The 12,188-nt window shown below is 40.8% G+C and overlaps 1 protein-coding gene across 1 annotated transcript in view; it reads right to left on the reverse strand.

Annotated features, from left to right (window-relative positions):
* The window catches only part of TEX14 (testis expressed 14, intercellular bridge forming factor), a 98,995-nt gene that overhangs the window by 13,793 nt on the left and 73,014 nt on the right, over positions 1–12,188 (reverse strand). The window contains exons 22-26 of the mRNA XM_042783296.1: positions 7,920–7,982; positions 7,334–7,461; positions 6,739–6,950; positions 5,488–5,584; positions 4,188–4,262 (exon numbers count right to left, since the gene is read on the reverse strand). Coding sequence (XP_042639230.1) covers positions 4,188–4,262; positions 5,488–5,584; positions 6,739–6,950; positions 7,334–7,461; positions 7,920–7,982 — 575 coding nt within the window. The remainder of the gene's footprint in view (positions 1–4,187; positions 4,263–5,487; positions 5,585–6,738; positions 6,951–7,333; positions 7,462–7,919; positions 7,983–12,188) is intronic.

Raw genomic sequence — 12,188 nt, forward strand, 5'->3', positions numbered from 1 at the left:
CATGAGACAAAGTATATGTGAACTGCTGTATGGAAAGTGAATTTGCTCTGTAAATCTTCACCCAAATCACAATAAATTAAAAATAAATAAATAAAAGAAAGGGCACTCAGTTGATTCCAACTCATAGTGATCCCATGAGTACAGAGGAGAACTGTGCTCCATGGGGTTTTCAAGGCTATGACCTTTAAGAAGCAGATCACCAGTCCTATGGTGCCTCTAGGTGGGTTAGTAGTCCAGCACTTAACCATTTGTACCACCCACGGATTCCTAGAAAGGATCTAGGACCGCAGGAAAATAAGGTAACCAGGGAGGTTTCTGGCAGCTCTGACTGGCCCCACTCAAGTTTATCAGGCCTGGGCTGGGAGCTGTGGCAAGGTGCCTAGAGGGCAGTTGTCTACTGAATCAGGCAGGTTAAGTCCTCATTCATCTCTCTCTTTCTTAGGAGACACAAAACCTCAGACTCTGAAAATCAAGTGGTGTCCCTTAGGAAATTCTTTGTTGTTGTTATTGTGTGCTGTTGAGTTGATTCCAACTCACAGTGACCCCAGAGGACAGAGTAGAACTGCTCCAAAGGACTTTTTGCTTTATTTTTATTTTTGCAGTATATCGTCCCCTCCCCACCCACCCGTACCCAACAAAGTTTTCTTCCATATATAACCCTTTCCTTGACTTTTTCTAATAATGAACTAATACAATATTTGTCCTTCTGTGATTTGACTTATTTCTCTCAGCATAATGTCCTCCAAGTTTATCCACATTATGTGATGTTTTGCAGATTCTACATTATTCTTTAGTGTTGCATAGTATTCCATCATGTGAATGTACCATAGTTTGGTTAGCCATTCTTCTGTTAATGGACACCTAGGTTGTTTCCATCTTTTTGTTATTGTAAATAGTGCTGCAATGAACACTGTTCTTTTCCTGGCTGTCACTTCTTTAGGATATATACCTACTATGGGATTACTGGATCAAATGGTATTTCTAATTCCAACTTTTTAAGGAATTGCCATACTGCTTTCCACAGTGGTTGTATCATTTTACAGTCCCACTAGCAGTGTATGAGAGTTCCAATCTCTCCACATCCACACCAGTATTTGTTATTTTCTGTATTGCTCAATTTTGCTACTAGTGTTGGGGCAAGATGGTATCTCATTGTTTTATTTGTATCTCTCTAATGGCTAATGATTGTGAACGTTTCTTCATGTGTTTGTTGGCCGCCTGAATATCCTCTTTGGTGAAGTGTCTATTCATGTCTTCTGCCCATTTTTTAATTGAATTACGGTGGTTCAAACCCACCAGCCACTCCTCAAAAGGAAGACTGGGCAATCTACTTCCATAGTGATACTGCCTTGGAAACCAAAGGAGGGGTTGCTATGAGTCGGATCCAACTCGACAGCAGTGAGTTTGTTTTTTGTTTTTGGTCTTTTTGTTGTTGAGGTGTTGGAGTTTTCTATAAATTTTAGAGATAAGACCCTTGTCAGATACGGCATTGCCAAACATTTTCCCACCATCTGTAGGTTATCTTTTTTTTACTCTTTTGCAGAAGTCTTTGGAAGCACATAAAAATTTAATTTTTAGAAAGTTCCATGCATCTAGTTTCTCTTTTGCTGTTTGTACATTTTGGGTTATGCTTGACAGTTTATTTATACCATAAATTAGGGCCCGTAAATTTGCCCCAGTTTTTTCTTGGGGAACTTTATTGTTTTAGGTTTCACATTTAAGTCTTTGATACATCTGGAGTTAGTTTTTGTGTATGGTATGAGGTACAGATCTTGATTCATTTTTTTGCAAATGGATATCCAGTTTTGCCAGCACCATTTATTAAAGAGATCATCTCTTCCCCATTTAATGGATTTCAGCCCTTTATCAAAAATCAGCTGACCACAGGTTGATAGATCTATTTCTGGGTTCTCAATTCTGTTCCACTGGTCTATGTGTCTGTCATTGTACTGATACCAGACTGTTTTGACTACTGTGGCTGTAGAGTAGGTTTTGAGATCCAGCAGTGTGAGACCTCCTACTTTATTCTTGTTCTTCAATAGTGCTTTGCTTATCTGAGGTCTCTTTCCTTTCTACATAAAATTAGTGATTAGTTTTTTCATATCCTCAAAGAATGCTGACGGGATCTGGATCAGGATTGTATTGAATGTATAGATTGCTTTGGGTAGTACTGACATTTTCACAATGTTCAATCTTCCTATCCACAAACATGGTATGTTTTTCCATTTATGTAAATCATTTCTACTTCAAGAAATAGTGTTTTGTAGTTTTCTTTGTTCAGGTCTTTTTGTCCCTAGTGAGATTTATTCCCAAGTATTTAATTTTTTCGTAGCTATTGTGAATGGTATTGATTTCCTTATTTCCTTTTCAGCAATCTCTTTGCTGGTGTAGAAGAATCCAATTGATTTTTGGATGTTGATCTTATATCCTGCCATGATGCTAAATCTGTTAGTTCCAGTAGTTTTTCTGCTGAGTCTCTTGGATTTTCTGGGTATAGGATCATATCATCAGCAAATAGGGATATTTTGACTTCTTCCTTACCAATTTGGATGCCTTTGATTTCCCTTTCTTGCCTTATTGCCCTGGCTAGGACTTCCAATACGATGTTGAATAGAAGTGGTGATAGAGGGCATCCTTGTCTGGTTACTGTTTGCAAGGGGAACGGTTGCAGTCTCTCTTCATTGAGAATAATGTTGGCTGTTGGTTTTCATATATGCCCTTTATTATGTTGAGGAATGTCCTGTCTATTCTTATTTTGCTGAGAGTTTTTATCAGGAATGGGTGTTGCATTTTATCAAATGCCTTTTTTTGCATTGATTGATATGATCATGTGGTTCTTTTCCTTTGTTTTATTTATATGACAGATGACACTGATTGTTTTTCTAATGTTGAACCATCCTTGCATATCTGGTATGAACCCTACTTGAGCATAATGTATTATTTTTTTGATATGTTGTTGGAGTCTATTGGCTAGGATTTTGTTGAAGATTTTTGCATCTATATTCATTAGGGATATGGGTCTGTAGTCTTCCTTTTTAGTGATGTGTTTGCCTGGGCTCCAAAGGATTTTCAAGGCTGTAATTTTTATGGAAGGAGCTCTGGTGGTATAGTGCCTAAAGCATCTGACTGCTAAGTAGAAGGTTGGCGGTTCAAACCCACCAGCCACTCCACAAAAGGAAGATGGGGCAACCTACTTCTGTAAAGATTACTGCCTTGGAAACCTGATGGGGGTCGCTATGAGTTGGAATTGACTTGATAGCAATGAATTTGGTTTAGAATCTTTATGGAAGCAGACCACCTCATCTTTCTCCCATGGAGTGTGGCTGGTAGGTTTGAACCATTGACCTTTTTGATTAGCAGCTGCACACTTAACTGTTGTGCCACCAGGGCTCCTTGGAAATTTTCTACAGCCCCCAAAACAAGAATTGGACCATCAGAGATCTGATGAGATGCATCCTCTGATTTTGAGGGGCTGGTCAATCAGGCAGTTGAGAAGAGAGCAGTCAGATCTTTCCTAGGGAAGTCAACCACCTGCCTCCAAATGCCTCTAGAACCATGAGTGATTCGCTTTCACCTGGGCACGGCTGGCCAATTAGCTGCAAATAAAATTGAGTTGGCACCACTCAGCCTCTGACTAAAATGGAAAATTCTGGTCTCATTAGGTCTTGTGCCACTGACTTCCCTGCCCTCGAGAAAGGGATTTATCCACAATGTTGATACCATTAGTACCTCCTTCTAATGGCAAAACTGAAAGTACAGGTGTCTTGGCCTGACAAGCCAAACCTCAGGCCTCCAAGGAACAGCTGGTTTGAAAAAGAAATAAGAATTCCTTTAATGAAAGAACTAGATGTTTTCCTGTGTATATTCTCAACGACAACAGAATATTTTTTTTATAGTGCATCATAATAAACTACTTGAATGTTGTTCTTTTTACCTTAGATGTTGCCAAAGATACTTCAAGTTACAAAATGACAACAGATACAGGTCAAGTATCCTGGCCAAGCTGATGCAGTCATCGGAGGCCCATTTTCTTGTAAAGCTTCTCCTTCTTGAATTCTGCACATTCAACTAGACCTTCCTAGGGCCTTTTGTACTAGTGCCCACACCAGAGACAAAGAAAATATATCCTGGAAAAAGACCATTAACTGAGTGGAGCCACGGAGTATTCTGTATTGAACATTCCTTACCAAGTTCATCCAGCAGCTCCTGAGATGGCGGTGGTAGCTCATCAATGTGATGCTGGGAGATGGTTTCTACTAGTTCTTGAAGAAGATAAAGGGAAATGACTTAACATTTCCTGGCCCTGAACTGGATTTTCTAGGCTCCCACAAGGATGTGACTTAGGATTTCTCAGTGATGAAACAAACTAAGGGAGGAGGAAACCTCTTACATAAGAGCCTTAGTGGAGATCTTCTAATGTGGGAATGGCCTTCACTCACTCTTTTGCCCCAAACCCTGTCCTAAATCACCCCTTACTCCAGTACTGCTTGATTTGTGCCCCTCTCTCCCAAAGGAGAGCTGGGGTAGGTGAGGCAGGAGTTCCTATGAAGAGGCTCATGGCTCAATCTGACCAGGCTGCTAAGGGGATACAGAAGCACTGGACCAAGCAAAATGAATAAAACCACAAACTAAGGGGGTCGTACTCTGTAGATTATCAGGGAGGTATTGCAAGGAGCAATCATACTTGGGACCTTCCCTCAGTGCTCAGTTATAACATTAACCAAACTCCCTCAACATAATTCATAAAATCTCTATTCCTAAGGGACATTCTAAGAGTTGTCCTAAAGACATAAGATGTTAAAATTAATGTAGTAAAGGCAATATGCCTCAAGAGTTGTTAATACCCTCATTCCCTCTGACTTGAAAACTGTCTTCTAGGAAAGGGTCAGAGGTGCAGAAAAAAATCTATATACAAAGAGCCAAAATTGGAAAACAACATTAATCTTCACAATAGATATGGTTAAGTGAATATGTAAAACAGACTATCATGTAGCCATTACATATATTTATGAATAAATTTTAATGTTAATGAAAATCCTCAAAATATAAAACCAAGGGGGAAAATGCAGGCTAAAACTTATATACAATATGATCTCAACTATGTTCAAATATATATAGTTTTATACCCTTCTAAAAATATGAAAAGATAAGCACCAAAACAGTATATGAGGTTAAAAATTGGTGGCAAGGTTAAAAGGTGGTTTTTATTTTCTTTTTCAAACTCTTCTTTATTCTCTAAGTTTTATTTACAATGAATGTGTTTTACTTTTATAAGCAGTGGAAAAACAGCATTTTTGTTTTCATCTAATGTCAAAGATGAGACCAAGGCTCCCTTAATGTGGCTTACTATGAGGGAGTTCCTACTACGAGGGAGCTCCTACTGTGAGGGAGCTCCTACTACCAGGGAGCTCCTACTACCAGGGAGCTCCTACTATCAGGAAGTTCTTACTATTAAGAAGTTCTTTTTTGATAATAACTGCTGGGTACCTTTGGGCAGGCTCCTTCTCTGGGTGGTGGGGAGTGATATGCCAGGTGCCTTAGCCATGCCTGAGGAACCAGGCCCAGTAAACGCAGACAACTTGTTCTATAAGACAGAAACATGGTAACTGACATGTGTACTGAGCTAACAAGGCACGAGCAGCTCATCATTTCCAAGAAGAAGTTGACATATTATCTATGGAAGAAGTAATTTGTAGATGAAGTTAAACTTTTGTTCCCATGTTCCTCCTTGGGCAACCCTTCCCACTCCTCTTTGCCTCCTTAGCACTCAGAACTCACCTCTGTCTTGCAGCAGACCTTTCTCACTAGGTGGTGAGCTCCTTGGGAGCGGGGACTTTCTTATTCCAGAATGCCTGGAATGGTGCCTTACACTTAGAACCTGTCCAATTAACAGTTTGCTGAATGAAAGCTCAGAATTCTTGTTATCTCCCTACTTAAAGGTGATACTTTTTGTGAGCCAAATGCCCAAGAAAGTTGTCAATCACTTCTTTTCACTGAGGGTGAAAACAAGTAATCAATTTCTCTATTGAGTGGTCAGTCAACAAGTTTTTAATGAGCAGTACCAAGTAAGGAACTTGTAGCCTTCTTGAAGAGGCTAAGGAGATGAAATACGATGGAGTGACGAGGGGCAGGGAGAGGAGGTGAAGCAGGAAAAGGGAAGAGGTAGTATATGCAACTGGGTGTTTTTACTGCAGACAAAGGGAGCTCTGGTAGCATAGTGCCTAAGACACTTGACTGCTAACCAGAAGGCTGGCAGTTCAAACCCACCAGCCACTTCTCGGAAGGAAGGTTGGGCAATCTACTTCCGTAGTGATACCGCCTTGGAAACCCAAGGAGGGGTTGCTATGAGTTGGGTCCGACTCGACAGCACATAACAACAACAACAACAACACTGTAGACAATGATACATACCATTAACCAGGGGGTGTTTCAAGGAGGAGGCAGGGTTTATGCCTCCTCAGGTATGTAGATTATGGTTAGAGAGAAAGAATAACACAGATGAAGGTAGCATCATGAACTACGGCACACGAGTTAGCTCTTTAGAGACACTGCCAAACATTATCTCTGGGGGAAAATAAAATAGCACCAAAAAACTAGGATCCATCCCACAAAATAGACTCAGAAAAGGAGCCTTGGGGAAGCCTGGAAAGGATGCAGTCTTGTTCTTTGCACTCTTTGTTCAGTGGAGAAGTTCTGGGCTAACCCCCTGGGTGTGTGATGAAGATTTTATGTACTTACGAGCCCAGTCCTTCTTGAAGGGGGTGTTTCAGGGGAAGTAAGGAGGGACTCCAGGATCCTCACTTTCTCCTGGACACTTGTAAATTTATCAGATGAGGTTTCAATGAGCTCTTGACTGTTCCGGTGAGCAGCAGACTCTGTTGTAGCTTGAAATGTGATACTTTCAAGACAATCTTTATACCGACTAGCTGATGAAGAAATGGACATGGAGCCTGTTGAAGAAAAGAGGGCAGTTCATGCCAGAAAACTTCATATTATTTAAGAAAAAACAAACTCAAAAAACAAAAAACTTCAATACCTATACCAGGGGTTTTCCAAATTGCTAATAACTGACATAACCACTGACCTGAAGCACAGCTCCTTAAGGTATAAAAAATTACTCTCTAAATTTGACCATCAAAATAAAGGAAAATTATACTGCAGTTAAAACCTTCTAACAGCCACTTAATCACCACCACCACCCCTACCTGGCTTCCCATCTCCCCTTCAGCTCTGATGAGTAAATAGTCACCAGGTCTGACTTCGCCAAGGTAGACCATGGGCAGGGGCTGTTAGTTCCTCTCCCGAAATGTTTCTCCTTCCTGTAGGTCATTACCTGGGCTGAGTGGAGTGCTAACACTAGTAGGTGCATGGTTGATTTTGGGTGTTTTACAGGAAGCTTCCTTAAAAGAGCCTTCTCGTTCATAGGAGATACTAGACAGGTCTTGAATGTCCGTCAATGATCTAAAGAATTAAGATTAGAGCACAAAGCAATTAAGAGAAGCTGTTTTGGAATCAATTTATTTCTGAGAGGTACTTTTTAAAGTGTGCTTTTGACAAATCTTTATCGGCAATAAGCCAGAATTAGAGACTCTCTTAAGGAGATACTAACTTTAAAACATACCTGAGCAGTGAAAAATACACTTTTCCATGGATGAAAGGATATGTATATGGAAAACAGACTTAATCTACTATACATATAAATATGTTATTATTATTATCACTATATTTCCTTGATTGTAAGATGGTATTAGTTATAAACTGCATCATTAATTTAGTAATAGCTTTTTGATGAAAGAAGAGGTATATTTTATGTACACATAAAAATAGGAAGAATGTAGACTCTCACAAACAAGGAAATACAATTCCAGTAAAACCAATACTGGACATAGCATCCTTAGGCAATTCTTTAGTGGCCATACATGTCTTTTTCTTTCAGTTCCTTTGGTGGCTCCTTTAAAGTCTCTTCTTGTTCACTTTCAGTACTGTAAGAGAGAAAAGTGAAAAAATTATATGAATCCCCTGTTCACAAACGTGGAAAGTGCACAAACTTGGTATAAGGGACAAGTTTACCAGCCCAGTGTGCAAGGCAGCAGAAAGGGTGTAAAGCTCAGAAGTGGAAGAGCATGGGTTCTGATCCTGAACAAATAATCTCTAAGGCTCAGCCCAGCTCTGAAATCAGCCATGGGTCTCTAACAGGGAGCAAGTTCCTGGGAGGAAATCAGCGGGGCACAGGAAGTTTGCTGGGGGACTGAGGGGCGATGGTAGATGATGTAAGGGCAAGGGGCACAGCCATGGGGGCCGTCTCAGCTGTGAAACAGCTGCCTGGCCTAGAGTACCAGGAGAGGCCAAGAGAGGACTGTGCCCAAAATTGGTCAGAAAAGAATACTGAAAACAAGCATGCCCCGTTTCTATGTTAACCATTATTTAAGAGTCAATCTTAACACTCACTGAACACTAACTATAAGCCAGGTCCCTTGCTAAATCTTTCCATTTATGTTTTCACGCTTTTAATCCTTGCAACAATCCTGTGAATGGTAGAAAGGAGAGTGTGGTTTGGTTTGAGTTGTGACTTTAGTAACACTTTTCATCAAAATGTTTCTGGTTCTCCTTCTCGGCACATAGTAGGACAGTACTTTTTGATACTCTTAATTTACATAAATAGTCACATAATTTGTTTTAACCAATGAAATGTAAGTGAAAGTGATGTGAGTCACTTGTGGGCAGAAACTTTAAGAGCCAGCACACAATTTACCATGTTTCCTTCTTCCTGCCTCAGCCATCAAGGAAGCACAAAGATGAAACCCCCTTCAGCCGGGGTCTCTGGTTGAAGGTAATACAGAGCAGAACGCCCCTAGCCAATCCATGACGGACACGACACATGATCGAGAAATAAACTTTTGTGGTTTTAAGCCACTAAAATTTGAGGGTTGCTTGTTATGTAGCAGAATCTAGCCTGTCCTGACTGATATGGCCATTTACAAGGTGTGTGAACTTAGAAAAAAATACTAAAACTCTGAATTTTGCTTTTGTCATGGGCAAAATGGAGATAACAGATGGACCTCAGAGGATTGTTGCATGGATTAAATTAGGCAATAAAACAAAATATCTGGTGTATGGTAGAAACTTAGGAAACAGTATCTTTAATTATTTTGGAAGGAAGATGGGGCAATCTACTTCCGTAGTGATACTGCCTCGGAAACCCAAGGAGGGGTCGCTATGAGTCAGGTCCGACTCGACGGCACATAACAACAACAACAACAACAACATCTTTAATTATTATACCAAACCCACTGCCATCAATTCAATTCTGATTGACAGTGACCCTTTAGGATAGAGCAGAACTACTCCATAGGTTTTTCAAGGCGGTAAATCTGTATGGAAACAGACAGCCTCATCTCCTGCAGAGTGGCTAGTAGGTTTGAACGGCCAACCTTCTGGTTAGCAGTGGAATGCTTTAACCACCATACCATCAGAGCTCCTTTAATTATGATAGATAAGGAAACTGAGGCCCAAAAAGGGGGAAAGTGAAATGAATGCTATTGTGCCAGGCACTTTACATCTATAGTTACCTTTTTAAAATAAACTTTTTTATTTTGAGGTAACTGTAGATTCACATGCAGTTGTAAAAATTAGAGATCCCATGTACTTTTTTTACCCAGTTTCCTCCAGTGGTAACATCTTCCCAAAGTATAGCGCAGTAACACAATCAGGATCCTGACACTGATACTGTCAAGACACAGAACACTTCCACACCCCAAGGAGCCTCCCAGTTGCCCTTTTACAGTTACATCCACTTCCCTCCCATCCTACTCCCTCCTTAGTCTCTGGCAGCCATGACTCTGCTCTCCATTTCTATAATTTTGTCATTTTCTGAATGTTATATAAATGAAATCATACTGTAAATAACTTTTGGGGATTACTCTTATTAGTCAGCATAATTCTCCCCAAATTTATCCAGGTTGTTTTATGTAGCAGTAGTTTGTTCCTTTTCATTACTACGTAGTATTTCATGATATACCATCCTGTGCCTAACCATTCCTCTGTTGAAGGGCATCTGGGCTGTTTCCAGTTGGGGGATATTATGAATAAAGCCACTATAAACATTCATTTACATGTTTTTGTGTGGATATAAGTCTTCATATCTGTTCTGGTTACTTAGTGCCACTCTGACAAGAATTATACCACAAATGAATGGCTTGAACAAACAGGAGTTTATTCTCTTACAGTTCGGAGGCTTTAAATCCAAGTTCAAAATGCCAGGCCCTAGGGGCTGTGTAAAAGCCCCTCGACCTTGGGCTTCAGCTCTGCCTCTTGCTCCCGGCCCACTGAAGCTAGAGACATCTCTTCACTCAGGCAGCTACTGGCTGCTGAGGCTAACAAACCCAAGGTCAACAAATAAAATGGCACAGTCCCAATGTTACCAAACCACACAGCAGGCCATTAATTCAAGTCCATTGTAAGTCCCAAGGTCGGCAGAGCATGGCACGCTGCTGAACAATGACACGGTTACACACAGGGTCCAAACATACCATAAGCTCAAAACCATTCCAAAAGCTGTTTCTTATATAAGGGAAGCAGATCATATACCCAAAGGCAGCTACTTAGCTGCTCACAGTAGATTCCACCATGGAGTTGATTACCAGTCTCATCATGGGGAATACTACATCCAGCTGCCCAGCCACTCAACCAGGCCCAGCCAACTTGACACAAATGTAACCACCACAATATCTCTGGGATAAATGCCCAGGAGTTATATTATTACTTTTGATCTCAATGTCAACATTCTTAGTAAGGATCCTTCTTTTTTTTTTTAAATTGCAATTTGGGTGAAAGTTACAGTGAAAATTCACTTTCCATACAGCAGGTCACATACACTTTGTCTCATAACATTGACTACAATTTACCACAATGCAACAACTCCCCTTCCACTTCCTCCCCATAGTTACCTCTTCCCTGTGTCCTTCCCTCCACACACTCCTGCCCCACCGAGCTGTCTTCCTGTCCATACACAGCCCTTCTATTCTCCCATGATTGTTCTCGCCAAGGAGTGTATCTACTTAATATAAATGTTCAGCTCATCTGCCTGTGTTTTGTTTGGCTGGAAGCCACAGGACTGGGTTCAATTCCAGACCTGAAGGGCAGCTAAGGGCCATATCTCAGTGGTTCTATCAGATCAGCAAACCTGGTCTTTTTTTTTTTTTTTTTTTTAATGATTTTGAGTTTTGTTCCACATTGTTCTCCCACTCTATTCAGGATCTCTGACATAGATCCCCCTCCAAGTGGTTGACAGTGCTAGCCGGGTACCATCTAGTTCTTCTGGTCTCATAGTTGTATAGGCTGAGGATCGCATGTACCAGTCACTTGGACTAATTGTTTCCAAGAATCTTTGGTTTTCTTCATTTTTCTTTGCTCTGGATGAGGAGAGACATCCATCATTGTATCTAGATGGCCGCTTGCAAGCTTTTAAGATCCCAGTCACTACTCACCAAAGCAGGATGTGGAACAATGTTCTTGTGTAGTATGTTATACCAATTGAGCTTGATGTCCCCTGCGACTATGGTCTCAAGCCCACAGGTCCAACTACTCACTCCTCTGGGTAGCTGGCTGTGCCCAAGGAGACTACAACCTTGTCCCTTGTCAACTCTACTATATACCTGGGAATTCTTTCTTAGTAAGGATTCTTATCCTTATTTCAAAGATGGGGGAAAAAAAATAGAAGGGCTTAGAATCTTTCTACATAGGATAGTAGAGTCAGGTTCTGAATACAGATAATTCATTTTTTACCATCCCTCCCAGTTCTGCTGTACAAGTCCTTACAAAGCTAAGTTGCCCTAAGCCACTTTTCTTAATATGGTGGATAATATACTTGAAGATAAAGCCAAAAAAAACTCACTGCCATTGAGTTGGAACTGACTCATAGTGACCCCTCCTTGGGTTTCCGAGGTGGTATCACTATGGAAGTAGATTGCCCAACCTTCCAGTAAGTATAGAGGTATGGGGTATTATCACCATTGAATGTTGCTTCTAGGACTCTGAAACTATAAATAATGATAGCCTATACCTTCGTATGGGAGCTCTGGTAGCATAATGGCTAAGACACTTGCCTGCTAACCAGACGGCTGGCGGTTCAAACCCACCAGCCACTCCTCGGAAGGAAGGTTGGGCAATCCTACTTCCGTAGTGATACT

The sequence above is a fragment of the Orycteropus afer genome, unplaced genomic scaffold, assembly GCF_000298275.1.
Source record: "Orycteropus afer afer isolate SDZICR_OR568_19922 unplaced genomic scaffold, OryAfe1.0 scaffold00834, whole genome shotgun sequence".
In the NCBI taxonomy this organism is placed as follows: Eukaryota; Metazoa; Chordata; class Mammalia; order Tubulidentata; family Orycteropodidae; genus Orycteropus; species Orycteropus afer.